Genomic DNA, 21,820 nt, shown 5'->3' with positions numbered 1-21,820 from the left:
AAAGTTTTAATCGAAACCTTTCATTTGATATTCCACATGACCATATTCGGTGCAAAAGAATTTTACACCCCCCTTTTTATATGTATGGGGACCCCGGCTAAATCTCAACGTAGAAGGATATCACTCACTGCATGTCTCGGCGTTCACAGTTCCCACCTTCACACCAAATTTCGTGTTAATTAGTATAGCCGTTTCTGAGAAAAGTGCGTGTGACAGACAGACGGACAGACATTGAACCGATTTTAATAAGGTTTTGTTTGCAAAACATAAACAATGAAACTACAGATTTGTGGTCTCTAAATGGTAAAACAATATAGCGCTCGAATCTACGCGCAATATTGAGCAACCAAGTCACAGGCGGAGTGCAGATTTTGGAATCGTTACTAAACTCATGTTCCCTAAGGGATACTCTGAATTTCGATGCCAAATTCTTCGAAGTGCCTACGGCGCAGTTAGCTACAAATGAGAGTACAACGTCTTTCTAAGGAGGAAAGCTGGGAGCCCGATGGACATCACTCCCAAAGTCTTCCTTAAAACCCCATCTGCATTATTACTGCTTAAATCTTCTAGAAAATCAAAGACTAAAGTAGAAAGATACGACCAGGAGGAATTGCTTTCACAGAGGAAGGGGGTTGCGAGCTAAATCTTGTCTACCAGAATCTTCTCCTTTGGGGAAACCAACACTCAACGCAGCAGATTCTTCTGTCAGTATAAAACGAAAGATAAAGACACTAGTTAAAGCAAACGCTTTGAAACGCTTCAGACCACTGTCTATCTGTATAGATAAGGCCGGTGTGTCACAAGGCGATGATGTAAGCGATACCAATAAAGCTGATTTCTTTGGTAATTCAAAGATGGAAAGATAGGGACGTATGTGTAAATTGTAACTTTGCCTTTCGCGGATTTCTTTAAAGATGAGAAGATATCAGAGGGAAGCTTCAACACTCTGCAGGACTATCCGTTCAAAATAATTGTGTTACCTGAATCGAAACCAAGATTTGATAACAAACGTTTCCACGATGGACTTTTACATTTGAAGTACAGTATGAGTTTGGTTAGGGTGGATCTTTCAAGCAATCCCAGCGATAAATTCTGGCGGTCAGTGTAAGTTGATAGATAGAAGATAGATCCACATATAATAAGCTTTCCAAATGAACTGAACCAAAAGAGCCTAAGCCACAGTAGACGCGGAAAGATATAATTTCAACGACATTAGAAAACTAGAGAGTCTCATCAATTTCTACAGAAATTAAAGCATGCATTGGGAGAACCCCTGTACGCGGGTAAATATTACTTGTAGAACCTTCTCTAAAACCTTCAACGGGAGAACTGGTAGTAAGAAGAACTGGAATCGTGAACGGGGCTAGTTTGATGGCAATTTGTAAGATTTGTAAGCTATTAGGGGACAATAAATGAATGGTTTGCGTAAAAGACGAAGCTGGAACACTGAACGCAGGATGCTTCTCATAATAAATAAGACTACGATTATGTCAAAAACATAAAAATTGATCAAATTAACTTGCACCATGCCAAAGCCTCCTCCTTTCTACTGACACAAAATTCCAGAATCCCTTATATCATTCTGGTACAAAAGCCATGAGAAACGGTAAAGGGGGCTGGAATTTTTTTACGATCAAAAATCAGTCGCGATCTTCCTACAATACCAGGTTAATGGCAAGAGGTTATCTCTGTGTATCTAATGGATGATTTTCTGTGCCCATCGTCGACGTAATTTTTGCGTACGTCTAGTAAAATACGCAGAATCAAGTGGTTTAGAATTCTTGGTAAGTTGTACTGGGAATAGTCAACACATTTATTGGGAAAGTAATATGACTCTCCACTATCTTGCTAGGCCGGATAGCCCCATACGCCCAGAACATCATTGGCCCATACCAAAGAGGCTTCACTCCAGGCAAATCAGCAACAGATCAGATTTTCTCTCTGCGGCAGGCGATGGAAAAACTGTTGGAATATGGACAACAGTTGCACCATCTGTTCATCGACTTTAAAGCCGCCTATGATAGCATAGCCAGGGTAAAACTGTACACGGCCATGAGAGAATTCGGTATCCCGACGAAATTAATAAGACTGACTAGGCTGACCCTGACCAATGTACGAGGCCAGATAAAAGCACCAGGATCACTCTCAAGACCATTCGACATCAACAACGGTCTACGACAAGGGGATGCGCTATCATGCGTCCTCTTTAACCTGGCCCTCGAGAAGGTGATCCGGGATGCTGAGGTGAATGCAAGAGGTACGATCCTCTTCAAGTCCACCCAACTACTGGCCTATGCTGACGATATCGACATCATGGGAAGAACCACTCGAGACGTTCAAACTGCCTTCATCCAGATCGAGCAGGCGAGATCTTGGGCTGCACATCAATGAAGGCAAGACAAAATACATGGTGGCAACGTCAGCACCGAAGACGAATCAACCAACAACATCAAACCGCACTGGTCAAACACAAACACGAACAAGAATAAGGATAGGGGAATACAACTTTGAGACCGTTGACAATTTCTCCTATCTAGGGTCGAAAATCACAACCGATAACAACTACGATGATGAAATCCGCGCACGGTTGTTGTCAGCCAACAGAGCCTACTTCAGCTTACAAAGACTGTTCCGCTCGAAACGTCTCACCATAGGGTCAAAGCTCTTACTGTACAAGACTATGATCTTGCCAGTCCTCATGTATTCCTCGGAAACTTGGGTTCTTAGCAAGAAAAATTGCGAACTCTTGGCCGCGTTCGAGAGAAGAATCCTCCGAAGAATTTTTGGCCCCCTACATGAGGATGGACGATTCCGTAGCCTACACAATGACGAAATCTATGAGCGATACCATGACCGTCCGGTTGTGGATAAAATCCGGCTCAATAGGTTACGGTGGGCGGGTCACTTAATCCGTATGGATGAAGATGATCCCACCCGGAAAGTCTATAAGGGCAATATCTATGGTAGGAAAAGAAGACGAGGCAGACCCTGCCTAAGATGGAGCGATGGCGTGGGCCAGGACGCCAGACAGCTTTTAGGGATATCGAATTGGTGGACCTCGGCGCAAAACCGGGATGTCTGGAGTTCCTTATTAAGGCAGGCCTAGACCGGATACCGGTTGTTGCGCCGTTGATGATGATGATGATGAATATGACGGCGCGATTGTTGAGCGAGTAGAGCGTTAGCCTCCCAATCTCTGCTCGAATCCCAGTCATCATGGGTGTCTGTGTTCTTCTTGTGTTTGTTTCGCTGTTGTGAGCTTATCACTTGCGCACCGTTGATAATAGTGAAATTAAAGCACGGTCTGACTATGCGGATGTCCTATACTCCACCAAGTAGGAGAAACACTAAGTAAAAAATACACTTCTGGAAGGGAGAAGCGATTTGATTTCGTCTTTTCAGCTGGTCTCATGACGTTCATCGGGCCAGTGGGCCAACGCTCCAACGATCTATAATTTACAGATGTTCAGCTTGAGTAGTTGCTGGTGGGTGCTGTTGAGTCAGATCACCTTTACTTTGAATTCACTTTAACACACATACAAAGACGGAATCCAAAGAAAATGGAGTAGACGAAATTTGATGAACTTCTTTTTGTTGAAAGTAGCTTCCTGGAGTACATAATCGGAAACTTCTGACTTTTAAATTTCACAGTTAAAAATTGTTTTGGAAATCCTTGCTTTATTGCCCGAAGTAAATGCAGTAACGCAGCGGAGCCGAAAATGGGAAAGAGAAGGTCCAAAAGATCAACTAGGTGATATCTGAATCAAGTTGTAAACGCATGAGAATAAAGACTCACAGGAACTCCTACCATGAATATAAGAAAGTTTGTAATTTTAAAGTATGCGCATCTACTGCACCTGTTTGTCCTCAAATTCCGCATAATTTGGTACGTCTCAGAGAGTGCTAGAGAGGGGGGGACGACTATAAGCAAACAGGCATTCCTGAGGCAATGCCGCGAAGATAACTTAAACAAAACGTTAGCGAAAACAAGTCGGGGAACCGGAAGGACGCCTCAGGTATAAAAGGTTTTGTGCGGAAATTTGAGTGTGTAGCAGTTGCACATGTGAAATTATTTCAAATTCAACTGCGTCAGCAGCCATTTACTCAAATAATTTGCTTTGCAAAGTACCCTATCGATTATAACACCATACGTTCCACACCAGGAGTTCAACATCATTAGTTTACCAAAAACTGATCTAAAAAATAGCTCACCTAAAAGCAGCAAAGGGTGAAAGGGCTGGGGAGAAGTAGCTTCTGCATAAATGGGACTTTAAGATTTGACTCGAATGTCAATAATTCTCGTTAATTATGACGTCAGCAACTTATTTGCATGGCTTCAGATGCAGTAAATTCGCGTGAAATTGATAAGTTTGAATTGGCCCTACTAGATTTGCATGAAACTTGGCATGCGTATGCACAATATTGTCCTCTATGCCGTTGCAAAATTCAGTACTACTAGTATAAACTTAAGGGAGTTTTCAGTAAATTTCTAAAAGTTGGTAGTATACTATTAGTAAGTTTATTTAAGCAGATATCGGAATGGGACATATTTTGAGGCCTAGATTTCATATAAGCACACCATCCTGATTCTTTTCGGATTTTTGGGTTGGGTAGCTTCCGAAAATGAATTCTGTCTCACTTTAAGTCTGCACATTTTGACTCCTTACTAGCGCGCTTTACAATTCACGTCAAAACTAATATCAGATTCAGAAAGTACTAATTTTCATGAACTTTCATTTGATACCCCACATGACTATATTCCATGAAAAAAATCTTTACATCCACGTACAATTCCACGTACATTTATATCATTCACTGTATGCGTGGGATTTCCTGTCCTGTTATGTCCACCAAATTTCATTCGGATCGGTTTAGCCGTTTTGAAGAAAAGTGTGTGTGACAGACAGACAACAAATCGATTTTAATTTGTTTTACACAAAAACTTAAAAAGACATAAAGTCAATTCATGTTTAAAATCCCCTCCACTAACCATATCAACATCTTTTGCAAAAATTCGCGCAAGGAAGTTCTGTGTGAACATATATATTGCTAAAATGTTACTACAGAGTGGAATTTACCGGGAATGGAACAATTCAGACTATTTATGGGGAGATATATATCAAAGCTCCTCAAGATCCTCACAAAAAGGGGGTTCGATTGAAAGGAATGGTTACATGGAAAAGTCCACTTGTTTGTCCTATAAGGATATATTTTTTCTACAGACCATTTAGAGCTGCAAATATAGAAGAGCTAGAGGAGGGAGATACGCGATCAGACAAGCTTACAAGCTTAGCTTTTTACAACCTCAAATCACAGCTTGACTACACAGAAACTATGTTCGTGTCTGCATTTCTAAAACTTGGATAATTTTTGCTTAAGTTAAAATTTATAAACTACTCACGTCAAGATTTTCCTTTGTGAATGTCTGCTCCATTTGCTTTTGGAAGTTGCTCCATGCATCTTCGAGAGTTTTACCGATATCGCTTGTGTTTCCCTCTACAGGTGCATCTCGGCGTATTTTAGCAGCCATGGAAAGCTGCAATTTTCAAACAAATCAGAAAATTTCTATCATGAAATGCTATCAACTCCTCAGCCTTACCTGGAAAACACAGAACACAGCAACGAAAATTAAAGCAACTCGGGCCATCTTGGAATTATTTCTTCGATGCGAATAGGACGAATGTGAGGAGAGTACTAACTGCAGAGATTCAGATTCAGTAGCAACCTATTGGGCTCGGAGTTTACTTAGTTATGAGCTACGTAAGTGCCGGTTGGCCTCTTGACCACATTTTAAATTAAATTATCTAAGTGAGACCTTTGACACATCAATAATCGCTGATTAAACACTACCATGTTCACGGGTTCAGTACTGATAACGCTATCTGCGAAGACGAGTTACTTCAAAAATAAACCAAGAGGCATCTGTGTCTGTAAGGCGGACATATAATAAGGCACAATTATTTGATTAAACGAAAGCAGCTTCACTGACCTTTGCCTGGGTACTTTGTAGTTTTTTTCAATCGAGACAATCTTGCGATTTTCTGAGAATCTCAATCGATGAATAAATAAGTGTAAATTGTTGGGAAGGGGAGTAAATAGGATGCGAAAACATACATAAGTCTACATATATTCAGTATTTACCGAGCTTTTTTTAGAAGTTATCAATGAAAGTAAATTCAACATGATTGAGTACACACCGTCTATGGAAACATCTTGAGTTGTTGTTGCCTCTTATCTGTTTCAAGTGGAATGAATGTTTTGTGTAATGGAGTAGAGGTGAAGGCACATCGCGGAAAACCCTATTGCGTTATTTTTTCAAAACGATAGAATAACAGAGTAAATTGTATTTTCGAGCATTGTTTTCCTGCTAGAACTCGGACTTTGAGCTCATTTGAGTAATTTACCAAAGTAATCCTTTTAGGCAAAGCGAAACTGGAGAACAGGTTATCAAAGATTATTTAAGTTGAAATTAAAAGATTAATTAAGTTGAAGTTAAAGCTACATATGTGCATATTCATATATAACATATATGGAGCATATTTGATAAAAAATAGGTTTGTAGGCAAAGCAGACAGAAAATAAAGGTTGAATTTTAAAACTTATTTGCAGAGGGAAAGGGGACGGAGAAAGTTTCCTTTTCAACTCTGATCATGGTTATCGTCATGTTGCCCCGCAAGGCAGAAATATCGGGAGGGAGATGTGGGAGGAAGGGGATGGAGCTCCCTCTCTAAGTCTGGTAAAGATTTACGGCAGTCACCGCCCTTAAAAATATATGGCATCTTAAAGTGGGAATATTTTCACGCCATAATCGTAGAGTTTAACTTTGAGCCGCATCCCCGCAGGTGGAAAGGAGTGTAGAAAGGGAGAAGCAGGAGGGCCTCTCTTATAAACCATTAACAATAGCGGCGGATACCTCCTCCTTCCCTCCTCTTAAAAAGTTATGGTGCTTCAAATCCGGGAAATATTGTATTTTGATGTCTTCATAGCAAAGTTTGATTTGCCAACCCCAATGGCTATCATCTAAAGCCACGCAACTCGATAGCCAGCCATTGAAGAAACTGTACAATTTTGTGCAATGGCACATCATGTGATACAAAATACAGTGGGTGTAAAAATTATTAGAGCCATCTTTTGAAAAAATAAGCAATTTTAGTTTATAGAAAAGGAATAAAGACGTTAACAGTTAGTACAAATTATTTATTATTATTTATTTTGTCAAAGAATGAATAAAAAGCTAAATTATGCTTAGAATAACTGCATAACTTCGAAAAAAAAATAAAATTTTAACGTTTAGTGCAACTAAATTTTGTTGCAATCACAACTCGTACTCTTCTCCGCATATTCTAAATATATTTAATAAGTACATTTTTATTTTATCGCTACTATGTTACGCTGCATCTTATTCATTGCATTTTCCTTGAAAATGTCGCGTTTCATTGATTCCCCAAAGTTTTTGATGCTATTAAGATCCGGTGAAATTCCATGGGCTGCGCAGACGGACCTTTGCCTCTACATGGGGACTCAGGCCTCATGTGGTAATGTGGATATGCGTTGCCATCCGTAGTGTGGTGGGTTGAGGTGAGACAAAAAGACAAAAAACTGTGCGTCTGAGTATCACTGGTGCCATGAGCACGACATCTGGCGCAGCTCTGAATGCACTACACAATTTTCAGTCCCTGGATATATTGCAAAGCACTACAACGAGAGCAGCTCATAAGCTAATTCGATTAGATCTATGGGGGAAATAACGGAAGGGGGGGGGGGGGCACAGAGCATTGGAAGAGTTACTGGGAGTACTGAATCCCTACGATACATCTGTTTGGTGGAAGATGTGGAGTTACCCTGAAGCGAAGAGAGAGAACTGGAAAGTCCCAGAGAAATGTGTGGCGGGATATAGGGAAGTCTTCTCCACCGATGGCTTAAAAACAAAGCAGAGTTCTGGATTTTAAATAATAGTTGGTGTAGATATTTATTTTTGCAAATACCGATGTTTCGGGAACCACTTGTTCCCTTCATCAGTGCTAACAAGTCTGCTCATCAGTAGGTTTATTAGTTGTATTTATACTAGTCTAAATTTATACTATATACTATTCTATTATAATTATGGCTAAATTAGATTTTTAAAGGACTTATATCTAAGTCATTCTAGAATGTAATTAAATATTTATTTACAGGACTTAGATATAACTCCTTTTATTATTTCAAATAATTAATCGTTGGAAACATCCCATAATTACACTCAGAGTTCTGGAGCCGGAGTCTACCTTTGAAATAAAAACGAGAAGTGGGCTTTTCCTTTGGGACAATATGCAACGGTTTTTGAAGCCGAAGTTTACGCGATTCGAAAGAATTATTCAAGATAATACGTGCCCCTCCCGTAATGAAGAAGCGGAATCGACGGATCATTTCCTATGTGATTGCCCCCCTGTGGACGCTTCAGGCATCGGATCTTTGGTGCCGATGTTCTCCAGTTGCGACGGGTAGCATCACATCCCCTAACGGAAATCCTGCGATACATGATACATTACTGAATGCGGAATATTGCGTTAGATGGGGATGGCGAGTACAATGGCCAACACACCCTGAGTACTCAGAAGCTAAAGCTTCTCCCCCATCACACACACACACACCAATGATTTATCAGAAAAAAAAAACTTGAAAAATATTAGATATCAAAGTTAACGTTTTATTACTCATTATTAAAAAGAAATCTAGTTTTTTGTTTAATGATGGACCGAACCAATTGGACAGACACTTACTACCACTGTTTGTCATCCACGGATTTCTCTGATTTGTACTAGTATCCAATTTAGCCAGCTATTTCCAGTTATTTACCTATTTTAATCATTAATAGTCCAGTTTTCATGTTCTTTGCATCATTCGAACCGCATGTTCATCATCGCAGGATTGAGAATGTTTTTTTTTTTGCAGGACATCGATATGAAAAACCTTAATTATATTAAGACTCTGGCATCCGGGATCTATTTTGTTGTAGTCACTAAAGGAGTGCTTCTGTTGTGAACACAAATAGACGATTTTTAGCTTTTAAGGTCATACTATTTGGCGTCAACCGTCATTTTGCAACATTTTTTTTTAATTCTGTTTATAATGCCCCCAAAGAGTTCACTGTGGATGCTATGGGTTTATTTGAATATTCACCATTAATAGTCAACGTGTTTACTTCAGAAATTTTTCATGGTTAAAGATTTTTATTTTTCCATATGACAAAAAACTATAAAATAATTGTGTCACGCACAAATAATTACCAAGAAATAATGTAACAATGCGTTACAAACAACTACTATACCACCAAATGATGGTACCCATTACAAACCATTTAAAAATGTAATTTGGAAAAATATAAGAAAATTTAAGGCGGTCTTCTACCGTCATGCGTAAATTTCAGGCATATTTTTCGGAATTGATTGCAAAGCAACCACTGAAGGTAATCTAATGATTTTTTTTTGTTTAAATCAAATCCCAGGTATTATTGATAGAAATGACTAAAAACTGTAAGCTATATATAGCACTGTGTGTGCTCACTTTTTCATTTAGCTCAAACTGGACATTTGATATAACGATATGGTCCAAAATGTGAAGAACTGTCTCTTTGGAATGAAAGTCCTTTCTAATAAGACATACAAATTTAAAAACAGGGACTAACGGTTTCGTCCAGGGCAGAGACAACTCATCGGACGCTGCCTCACCTCTGCCCTGGGAGCAGTGTGACCGTAAGTGGCGACAGGTGGAAAACGCTCCTTTATATATTCGCAAAACACGACAAGGATGCGAATTATATCCAAGTAAAACCGCCAATAGTTTGAGCCTAAGCTAGGCTAAAACTAAATTATTGTTTAGGATAGTAACGGATCCTAAGTCCACAGAGATCTGACCTGGGAACATTGCTTTAAAATGGTCCAAAGAGTCCAGTCTGTTCTCTGTTGATCAAGTTTTTGAGGTGTTCCTTGACACGTTCCAGGATTATGTTAGCTGTTACCTTTGCAACAACATGAAGCACGCAAATACCCCTGCAATACGGATGCCTTTCCATGCAATCATACTTTTCTTTTAGTTATTGGAAAAATCCCAAATTCCCACCATTTACGAATGAGTGAAAATAATAATTCTACAGGTGCAGCAGAATGGTCGGAAACTCCTTGCTTTTTGCGGCAAATTTTATTTCGTTCCAACGCAAAGGTAGAATTCCCTTTCCTATGACGCACGCTGTTCTAGACTTTCTATATTTTAATCCAATTTGTCGCACTCACCAGCATTCGGAACCATCAATAGAGTTTTCAGCTCCTTACATTCGTTGATCCACTACCATAATCTTGCATTCACCCAATCCTTTTGGAACGTGGACAATAACTTTACATATGCTCATCAATATTCTTTTGCGGGTTGTCTAGAGTTTTCGTCGCCAGTATAGCAAAATACACAAAACACCTGATCGAACTTGATCCACAAGTTGATTTCCACTCTAGATTTCCCTGTATCGACCACATTAACACTGAGGCAGGTCATTGCAGAGCAGTGCGAAATTTAAAATACCGCTTCACTGGCTCTTCATTTATTCGTAGAAGGATTGGATTTGGCAGCCTTAACGGGGATGCAGAAATGTCATTGCGAAGAAACCAATAGATGTTATGCGAAAGACACAAAGCGTCACAAGGAGTCAAATCTGGGAGGAATTTTAAGCCCGCAGTCCAAAGATTGCATTTTGTTACCTATCTTATTTCTTCCATTTTTTCGGTATCAGTGCGTGGAGGCTTCAGTTAGTTATGAAAATATTGATATGATAATATTTTTTTCCCCACTCACGAAGTCATGGAACTTGGCCAATTGACCCTGAATTCAGAGAAGGGGGCAAGCAGAATCGTACCGAAGATAGATACCAACAAAACCAAGGTCCTTAGTTCGATAGGTCATTGCACTATTCTTAGCTGCGTTAATGGGCGGAGCATTGCAGGGCTCTATCATTTTGTATATCTACGCAAAGTTTTTATTGCAAACGATAATACCAAACTTGATGTCACTCGACGCATTCCAAAATTTGGAAATTGACTCAAATTTAAGCTAACCGACAAAGTTCAACGTGCTAAGCCCCCCCCCTCCAAAAATTTCCACATTATTTGCCAACGTATATTATTGATTCGCTGTCCCAGCCATTTGGTATCTTTTAGCTGCAGGTTGTTAATCTTACATTCTGCCTTCATTGCATGTATTTGACTTATTTGATGAACGAACACTCCAAAATCCAAAAGAGTAATCATGTTCGTTCCTGAAGCTATTGTCGATTAATTCGTCTGGTTCAATGATGTTTTCCTGGTTTCATAACAATACCTTTTTACAAAGGTGAATCGTTACTACATCATCCTATCCTCAACTTGTAAGATTAGGGCTATCTTGTTTTTCTACTCACCCTTTCCCGTTTACTGCAGTCCAACTGCACCCAGCTTTCACCGCGTGGTTTGGTTCACAAGATCCATTGCGTACAGCACATCGTATATGTTAGACCTGCACACCACAAAGCGGCATTACAAAGTTTCGACTTCCGACCCCCAACGGCTCCTTAATTTAGCCGAAGACCTGATAATGATAATTTTGGACTCCAGCTCTTTTAACATTGATGAACTTTAAGCTTAAGATCCTGTAGAATGGCATTCTTTTGAAAAAAAAATACATTCAAAACTTCTACTTGCTTTGCCAAACGGCAAAAGCACTATATAGAAACTATACCTCTCAATACTGAAAATGACCAAAGCTAGCTGACATCGTTCAACAACTTGTTCTCTACAACGTTGACCTACCACTCCCACTGTTTTAACTAGGCTGATAAAGTTGTCATTTTGCGTCATTAAGTGTCACAATCTTGAATCCCCCCCCGAAAGTGATGGATTCACCTACGTGGGTTGTTTACAAACAATGTATTCCTTTGACTTCAATACGTTATCAAAATTATAATAAACTCAAAATTCACGTGATGCTGTTGGTCTATAACGTAATGTTGATACTTCGTTGATATAAGCTGACCCCCCGGCCCAAAATTCCACATAATTCAGACAATTCTTACACCGCCGTGGAAATCTCGGTTGATACTTCAGTAATCATTGAGGCTTCCGAGGAAGAACATCTTTACTTTACTTCAGTTATGTTTGACCAATCCTTTCATTGAGTATTATAGTGTTGTATTATATATTATCTTTTCTGAGTCAAGGAGATATTTCCTGGCTTCCCTCTATCTGTGTTTGGTTATTTCTACTTTAGGACCAAAGGCTTAGTCTGATTGCTCCATTGTCGGAAACCAAGACCTTATACTGTTGTTTCGGTTCTTTCTTAAATTTTTTTTCTACGCAAAGGACCTACCGTTTTAGACCGACTTCCAACTCATGTATCCGAATTTCACAGTGTGCGAGTTTTTGCACCTCGGATGCAATAAAATATAAACACTGCATTTTAGGTTAAGACGTTTATAGGCTTTGGAGGCGTTTATAGTGCTTTGGCGCAATTTTCCAGTATGTATGATACCCGATATTGTCTGCATCCATAGTGCTATGTGCTCATTATAACTGACAGCTTGTCGAGTAACTTATTACATTTTAACTTTGAAATTATTGAAAGGATATTTACTTAATAGTAATAAAAAGGACGAGCCGATCACAACATTCTAACTATTATTTTATATGAGCTTAGTAAATATTCTGGTGGTTGATCACGCCCAGAGGCCAATAAACTCAACGTTTACCAAACTTAGATAGACAGCAAAACAGATGGGAGATTGGGGTCTAACTAAGCAAGGATATAAGCTTGAAACTCGGCTCAAACCATTCAAATCATGGAACAATATTTATGTTTTATGCTCGTCAATGAATCTTGAAAAACAAATCAAATTTGGAATGTTCGAGTGGTTTTGTTGAAATTAAAGACGGTTCTTCATTATTGGATATAACTTTATTTATTAAAACAAACTCCGTATTTTGGGAATAAGTTATTCTCTTCTCCAGGAACTAAGAGAGGAAAAAAGCAAAAATAAATTATCACTTTTCTCTCTTTGTGAAAACCATAAGTCTGCATCAACTTTCTGAATATGTGATGAGGCAAACTTTGATGACCCTCCAATTAATTGGACCACGCCTCTATCCATCAAATTTTTAAGAGGAAGTAGCTTAACGGATGAAGTAATAAGCCATTCACAACCACGTTATGGGATATGATCCTTACTATTTGTGAAAAAAAAGATTGCTTTGTAACTCCAGTATACTGTCGCTCATCAACGTCCATCCCTGTCACTAGATTATTCCAAGAAACTCAAATATAAACTGATCACATTCCGTGTTTGCTTAAAGACATGCCGCCATGATTAAATCTATCGAAAAGATGGTTGATAAAGTTCCTCATAACTAGCTGTGTTTAAAAGTCTATTGTTGCCCCAATAGCTGATATTCCCCTAGAATGCACAGAGCTCAGATGGCCCCGACACGCTTGAATTAGATAGTCTTTTTATGCCCCATTAAACTCTCAAATGATCCGTTGTGAACCACCTGATAAGCCTATGACTCAAAATACGAAAAAAGAAAGATGATGGTATTAAATCTGGTTGTGAACAGTCCAACGTAAGCTGGCTCAAAAACAATCTTTTTTTTATTCTGACACTATCATCAAATCCAAAACTGTCATGTGCATAAGCGTACACGTGTAGACCGATTTTTTTCATATAATCTAGAAACTTTTAACATGTTAATTAGTTTATTTTGACCAGTCATTGCTGAGTTACTGACTAGACTTCATCTAAATCGGTCTACCATCTAAATAAAGTAACAAGACAATCAGCGCGCTTGACCAGTTACAGAAAATTAGGAGAAAATTGGTATTTGTTCTTCAAACATAAACTGAAGCTGAAAATCAACAAACGGACTGCCAACATTAGCAAAAGATGTTTCAATTTTTTTTTATGTTTTATTTTTGTTTCTTAATCTTACAAATCTATAATCTATTGAATAACACATCAGAATTTAGTTCTTTTTGGCAACGGTGTCGATTTCGTGAACAACTTTCTTGGCAGCCTCAACGGTGCTATCATAGATTTGCTTCAGAACCTGTTCGGCATTAGTTGAGAGCGCCTTGCCTTCTTCCTTGAGCTTAGCGTTGAGTTCTTCAGTGTCCTTGAGAACGGTCTTCAAGTTCTCCTGGAATTTTTGCTGCAATTCAAATTGTGGTTATTATCAATACTTTTGACATAAGGGGTGACTACTCACCTGCAATTTTTCAGCATCGGCGAATAGTTCAGGATTCTTTGACTTGAGATCTGCAACAGTGGATGTAAGTTTCTCTTGGAAAGACTTGAAGACCTCGTCGGCCTTTCCTGCGTTAACCTTGGCCTAGATGGGTTCAAAGAAATATTCACTTTAAAGCTATCTAGTTCTGAATTTCGTAAGATTTCTCTACCTCATCGCCCAACTGCTTGGCATACTCCTGAATCTTTTGGGCGTAAATCCTTCCTTGATTCTGGACAGTGGCTGTCAACTCTTCGTCATTCCTAACACCGACGAGTTCCAAGAATTTGGTGTGCAATGTTCCAAGGACCTCTTCAGCCTGTTTAGTTAATTCAGTGAAGGTCGGTGGGGCTGGAGCGTCACGGCGAACATGTCGAGCGGTGGCGATCTAATCAAATTTGAGATAGCAATTAGAAGAAAACTGTCTGAAAATGGAAACCAACCCTTTACTTACTTGCAATGCGCAAACGAAAGCAATTAGAACAACGAGTTTAGCCATGGTGATTGCGAGAAATACTGCTGATGATCCTTCAGCCTTCCAGTGCGGAATCCAACTAATACGTGTAATTAATTCCCACTTGTCTTTTATACGCCTGCCATGCGATGGTGTACTTTAGACGGAATCAGAGATAAAGCAATCTAATATGTAAATTTTGTAGTTAACCCATGTGGGATGGTGACCTTGTCGTTGGAAACAGCCTTATCACGGGGAACTCAGTCCAGCTTGGTGATGCATGACCTATCGAACGTAGAGTTAGTAAAGTTGATTATCGGATCACTGGTATGTGTACCAGGATGCAAAAGTGACTACAAAAAAACTGCAAACGGGAAAATGTATCTGTTCGAAGGGCAAAGTATAAGTTAGCTGCCGTGATTATCATTTCCAACTGTTTATTCGTCTTACATAACTCACTTTTCCTTTTTACAGTTGACACATTTTCATATTTTCTTTCCATGGGTCACATAAACAAATTTTGCTTGTGCTGTGGATGCTGTCCAACATACAAAGTCTAAATCGAAACAATGGAATAAACCGTCCATCTATTTACAATATATGAACGCTTGGATTGTTGGTTTTTCAACGTGATTGGAATCATATCGATAGTAATAGTTGCCTTTTTGGGGGCATCATTTCTGAAGCATACACAATGAGTACGACATTTTCATAAGTACGGCACGCAACGAAATACAATATTATCATAAAAATATGAGGCGATAATAGTGTCCAGCTGAAGCAGCCATTCAACGTCGCTACTAATTCAGCTTTCGGAAAAACTTCTAAATAAACACATAATCTGCTGAAGACAGAGATTCACAACTATCAAGGCATAACAGAGATGAGTAATTTTGGGGCGACTAATGATGCTTTAAAAAAATATTCGACGAGGGGTGGTATGTGATAGATGACCATAGAAGGTTCCAAATCTACCAAAAACTATTGACGAAAAATAGTTGTCTTCTGAGTGCGCGCAATAAAAGTGGCGCTGGAATTGACTTCGAAAGAAACAATAATCTAATGGCTTGTTACCATCGCGGTTGGCTCTCTCATACGGAAGGGATTATTGGGTTGACTGTCCAAATCAACCAATATCAACCATTATCATAGTGTAGCTATCGTTTAAGAATCGATAAACTTTCTTGTTACGCAAACGTCGCTAACTTTGAAAAACCTATCGGTGAATATTAATGAGCACTGGGCGCCCTCATTTCTGGCGCGGACGAAATTATTGGCCATGTCCGAAAAACACGTTAGAAGACTCTCTGAAACTGAGAGCTTCGCCCATTGCTGTAGTGATGGTAGGCCCAACATCCTGAAGCTCCGTTACCGTGACGCAGTGCGACAAGTGTATCATAGCGTACGGCGTCTTTTTCAGCCTATTTAGTCTCAGCCCGTCTTAATAGATTGCGCCATTTTGCTTTATCATAGACCTGATCTGGATGGAACCAAGGGGCTCAAATCCTCACCTAGTCTTGTTTTGGTCGGCCTTTTGGTCGTTTCCCATCGATTTCGATGTCCATATCATCGAAGACGTCTCTCCAGCATTGCTTTCAGGATCAATGCAATGATATCATATCAATTGTGGATGTTAACATAGTCCACTGTTCCAACGCAACATCTTTCTCTCCATTGCCGAAAGACGCTGTCCTATTATTATTATTCTATTAAGGGAAAGTCGCACCGCGTCCTTAAAGAACTATTGTGCCCCTTTTAGTGTACCTATTGTTCATAGTATCCCACGCAGGCGTATAACCGTCAGGAACTTTAGTATGTTCCCTACTTTTAGATCTTTCAGCTTTGCATCTGGAATTAAATGTTGTCCCAAATGCCTCGACCTACTTTGCATAAGTGCCGGACACTGTCCCATGACGTGTATAGAGGTTTCGTCATACTCCTCACAAAACCTGCAGGCAGTGTCCGTAGATATCCCTAATTTCTCTAGGTGATAGTTCAGCCGACAATGACCAGTGAGAATTCCCACTATGATTCAGAGGTTTTTGGTGAGGTCCTTTGTGTACATGGGTTTGTAACCCCAATAAACACCCTGAACTGTCCCATCCCTGGTAGGCCCGCCCAGTATAGTTCCCCCAACCGTTCCTCTTCTTTCTTAGAGTCATAGCCATGAAACCGTTTCCGATTCCACAGAAGGGTTCTGGCCCGTTTAAAGGCGCCCCTGCTCGCTTCTTGGCTAGTTCGTCCGCTCCCTTTTTGCCTTCCAACCCAGCATGGCCTGGATCCCAAAGTATTCAGACTTTGCTGGACGAGCCGAGTGTATTCAGTCTCTCAAGGCATTCCCCCACCAGTTTAGAGTTCACCTGGTTGGACCTAAGTGTCTTGATCGCTGCTTGGCTATCGGTGAGAATAGCTATGTTCTGCCCCCTGTAGTTCATTGTAGATTAAAGGAGGCACATTTGTCTATGGCGTATATTTCCGCCTGGAATAGGCTAGTGTAGGCTCAAAGTACATTTTCCTTGACCCAATGACACCGGCACACGCTCCCTCTGCTATGAGGGATCCGTCAGTGTACCAAGTAATCAGTTGCTGGTTCAAGCCTTATGTCGCAGCCACGCTCTCCCAGTTTGCCTTGTTACTCCAACGTGTTTCAAACTTCTTATCGAAGTGAAACCTCGTTGTCTTGTTATCCCTTGGTAGTAATTCGGGATACGCCTGGAAAGAATATCAATCTACCTTCGATTTAGGCAGCTCCCCACCTCACTCATACTCCCGGCCATCCTGAATATTGCCCTCCTTGCCTGCATCTGTATGTGCAGATGAAGAGGGGTTAATCCCAGAACGACCTCGAGGGATGCCGCTGGGCATGTCCTCATTGCCACACTGATACACACGCAAGCCAGCCTTTGGAGCTTATGTAATTCCCTAACTTGTGTACTGAGTTCGGTTCTTTCTGCCAGATTACCACTCCATAAGTAGTCATTGGCCTTACTATTGCAGTATATATCCAAAGTAGTATCTTCGAGCTGCAACCCGATTTTTTTCCTGCTATGGATCTACAAGTTATCAGAGCCCTCGTGGCTTTCCGACAAGTGTTTCCGACATGTGTCTTCCAGAGTAATTTTTGGTCTAGCGTAATTCCCCACTCCCTTGCGGCTCAGGGCATCTTGTATCTCTGTGTGCGATGTGTTGTCGAATGATCCTTCGATATCCAAAAACGCGCACAGTGCAATTTCTTTTGTTTCTATGGCATCCCATGCCGGGTAAGCGTGTTGACGGTGATGTAGGGGACTACGCTTTAGAACGTTAGTTCTAATATAGTTGTCTATGACCTTCTCCACCGTTTTGAGTACGAACGATGTTAGGCAGATTGGTCTGAAAGATTTACGGTGAAAAGGATCCTTTTTTAACTGCCTTCGGAATAAAGACAGCTGGGAAAATGCCATCTACTCCGGGAGATTTCAGTGGTTTAAAAGTTCCCACTGCCCACCATAGCCTAGTTTCCAGTTCTCCTCTTCCCCTTTTATTCGTTGGTGGAGTGTCAGGCAGAATGTTGTCGCCTGCCACCGTGGGGTAGGACCCCGGGAAATAAGTTCTGAGAAGTAGGTGTACCCTGTCCTCCTCATTCTCGGTAAATGTCCCATCTTCCTTCTTCAAACAGACAGACGTCTTTGGCTACAGCCTTGTACAGCCTGGTTGCTTCTGTGATCTGTTTGGCTTCCTTGATCGTACGCAATCAGTGCATTTTTGTACCTCTGCCAGTCCCCGGTTTGTTTTGCCAGGGTTGAAGAGTTTTCGTGCCTCTGTTCTCATTCTGGTCAAGTTCCTGTTCCACCATGGTACATCCCTTGATGACTTAACTGTCTTAGCCGGACAGCTGGCCTCATATGCGTCAATCACGACTGTGTTTAGGTTTTCCACCACTGTTTCTAGTTCCAGTTCGCTCCTGATGTCACCGCCCCCTTAAAGGTGGGCAATGTTGTTGCTCAAGTGCGTTGTGTAGGATTCCCAATCCGTTCTCCTGGGATTCCTTATTGTTCTTTCTATTTCGGGGTTACCCACAATGTAGAATCTGATTATCCTGTGATCAGACATAGAGGGTTCATCCGAGACCCTCCAATTCCTGACCATTCCGTTCATTAGAGTATTTCCTAGAGTTATGTCTAGTACATCCAGTCTAGTGCTGGTCACAAATGTTGGAGTGTTCCCTACTTTGTATATTTCTAACTTATTGCTAAGAATAAATTCAAGAAGGTGCTCACCTCTACGATTGGTGTCACTGATTCCTCTGACTTCGTGGTGGGCGTTGGCATCGCAGCCGAGGAGAAGTGGTAACGCCCTCTTCTCACAATACTTCGTCAGTTTTGCGACTTGCTCCGATGGAGCCCGGATTTCGTCTCCTGGGAAGTATCCCGATGCCACGACTGCCTCTCGACTGCTCCTCCCGGCTTCCAATGAGGCTTGGATAGCCACAAGGTCCCCGGTTAAGAACACTGAAAGACATATGTATTTTAAATTACGTTTGAGAATTATGCAAGCTCTTGGTTTTTCACAAGAGGAATCCCAAATTACCTGCATGCTTCCTCTTTGCAGACCCTGAATCTGCCCCCGTTACATCCAGGGGTGAGCCAGCACTATTCCAATGTTCTCCTTGGAACTTGCCCTTGCAATTACTGCAGATGCAGCTTTCGCATGGTGGAGGTTTATCTGGGCTATCTTAGTGCTGGCCATTGGCTCCGTTATTGTTTGGAGCTTTTTTCCACTGTCGGAGTATCGGGCTCCTCCTCCGACATGGCGCTTTCCTGCGCATCGCTGTCCACCCTGAGCCCTAGGAGTCCTAGGTCTAGGTCGTCCAGCTTCTGCTCTTCACTGGGCAGCAAGTCTACTTCCCTGATTGATACAGTCCTTTCCGCCTCTATGGCTTTCGAAACTTCTTCGGGGACCCCAGTATGTTTTTCACCCGGTGTCTCCTCCGAGGTATCTTTCCTCGGCTTTTCCTTGTGCACATGCATGGGTATGTTGCCAAATCAGTAGTTGATATGGCAACTCCGACGTTTGATTGCCTCCAGGGATCGGTCATCTACCCCGATCATGAGGAGTTTGTCCTTTCCCTCCACCTTGCTTCTGAAGACTCTCCATAGAGACGCTGTTCATTGTCTTTTATAGTCGGCCAGCACTCAGAATCATAAAGAGAGGTGGAGCGAAAACTCCTAAGAGCGTGACTGTTATGATAAAAGCAAGGAGGCAGAGTCCAGCCAGACATGTTTTTGAATCAATAAAAGGGAGCAAATACCACCTTGTAACCACTTCGGTCACGCTACCCCCAGGGCAGAGGTGAGGCAGCGTCTGATGAGTTGCCACTGTCGTGGACGAAACCGCAAGTCTTATATCCATTTGTAATCTTAGAAGGATCTCTGGTCAGACACTCTCCAGTTTTCCACCCTAAGAATCCCCTTGTTGGTTAGTAGGTTGATATCAAAAGCCTCCTCTCAACCATCCCAGTTCTCGGAGCTGGGAAATGGAAGGCTGATGTACTGCTACTATTGCACTAGATTTGTCGTTATAATAAAATCAAAGAATGGCCCATATATTTTGTTGATTTTCGAGCTGCCCCAAGAGGTATGCCTGTCTATCAACAGGTTGGCCTCCTTTACTTTACGTACTGAGCCGAGGAAATACCACCCACTCCAGTTTGACTTCGTCTGGGCCGCTGGTACTCAGATCCGGACACAGAAAAGCATGCAAACCCTTCTTCGTAAGGATACATGCTCTAGGTTAGTCCCGTTCAGTATCTTTTGTGCTGTAGAATAAATTAAAATATTTGCTTCTGGGCCCTTTGGAAGTTCGATCGCCTCCGATCCAGGGCACATATGTTAGCCGGACCGTCGACCCCCATTTCCCCAACACCAGTCCCGTTTTGCAGAGCGGAACACTTTCACCTTTTGGTTCCTCATTCCGAGCCGCACTTTATAGTTTACTATTTCCACTACCTCCAGGCACTCTCCCTTTATACGGAGCATAAAGGGTTGGCTGTTCGCCTGGGATTCCTTCTACTTATTAACCATCCAATCGTCTATGGTAACCGTGGGATTTTGAAGGTGCAGGGATTGGACGAGCTTGTCCGTATCTATGCTGATCTTCGGCAACCAGATGCGAGCGACCGGAATCCTGGGGATCTCGTCGTAGGAGATGACTCTGAGTTTTATGCCTTATGCGTTGATCTTAACAACGTATAAATCGAGAAAATCCTAGGAGAATTGGTTCTCGCATATTATCACGTGCAACACATGGACCACCTGCGGGGAATCGAACCAGGGGATAAGTCCCGTGTGTTCGCTTTTGTTAGCCAGGAAATGCTGCATGACCATCTGCAACAGCCTGGTCTCAACACTAGCGGAGTTACCATCCGCCAGCGCTACACGTAAGTGACTCCTGGCCACGTCACTGAAGGATTTCGCAGTTTGTAGCTCCTCGGCTGGCTGTTGGGGCTTACTTGCTTTGTTCGACTTCGTTTGATAGCGATATGTTTTGCTCTTTTACCAGGCGTCTGCCTCTATGCTCATCAACAATCGTCAGGTATTTAACGACGTCCTTTTTATTACGTTCATCGACAGTACCGGCTTCTTTGTTCTTCGCAATTTTGCTCAGAATATATATGGCCTTCTGGTACTGGCTCTTGAGCAGGATTCCAGTGGACCCCGCTTCTGAGCCGGTTCCGGCAACCGAAATTGTTGTCAGCCCTTGCATTTGAGAGTTCCCTGACGTCGATGGCCACGGGTTAGAAGTATAATGGCTGGTACTCGCTAGGACCAAGCTCGAAGAGGGGGGATTCCAAGCTGGAAACCGCGGCAGACAGACTGCCGCCTCGCCCCGGGCGATCTCTGCGGTTGGTTTCCACACAATGGTGCTACGGCTGGCGGCAACTGTACTGCCATCGACTGTTATTGTCTGCTGGCTGGATACCAGCAGATCGTCTTCCGATGATGCACCTGGCACCATCTCCTCTTTTCCTATCGTCTGGCGTATGCTGTTCCACCTCGGCTTCTGTAGTGCAGATAGAGCGATCCCCGGGCTGCTGCTTCGGCTCATCCCGCTG

At 41.6% G+C, this 21,820-nt stretch overlaps 1 protein-coding gene across 1 annotated transcript; it reads right to left on the bottom strand.

Moving 5' to 3' along the window:
• Positions 1–13,952: 13,952 nt before the first annotated feature.
• Positions 13,953–14,888, bottom strand: LOC119654548. Its single transcript, XM_038059993.1, has 4 exons — positions 14,728–14,888; positions 14,446–14,661; positions 14,256–14,378; positions 13,953–14,198 (listed from the first exon to the last, which is right to left on the bottom strand). The coding sequence occupies exons 1-4, from the start codon at positions 14,770–14,772 to the stop codon at positions 14,013–14,015; spliced, it is 570 nt and encodes a 189-aa protein (XP_037915921.1). The 5' UTR covers positions 14,773–14,888; the 3' UTR covers positions 13,953–14,012.
• Between the last annotated feature and the right edge of the window lie 6,932 nt (positions 14,889–21,820).

This window comes from Hermetia illucens, chromosome 4 (genome assembly GCF_905115235.1).
Source record: "Hermetia illucens chromosome 4, iHerIll2.2.curated.20191125, whole genome shotgun sequence".
NCBI classification, from domain to species: Eukaryota; Metazoa; Arthropoda; class Insecta; order Diptera; family Stratiomyidae; genus Hermetia; species Hermetia illucens.
This window is presented reverse-complemented; position numbering and strand designations above follow the sequence as displayed.

Coding starts and splice junctions, on each gene's coding strand:
- LOC119654548 (XM_038059993.1), bottom strand. CDS start 14,772: ATGGCTAAACTCGTTGTTCTAATTGCTTTCGTTTGCGCATTGCAA. Junction 14,662..14,727: donor CTTTCGTTTGCGCATTGCAA/GTAAGTAAAGGG, acceptor AAATTTGATTAG/ATCGCCACCGCTCGACATGT. Junction 14,199..14,255: donor CCGATGCTGAAAAATTGCAG/GTGAGTAGTCAC, acceptor TTTGAATTGCAG/CAAAAATTCCAGGAGAACTT.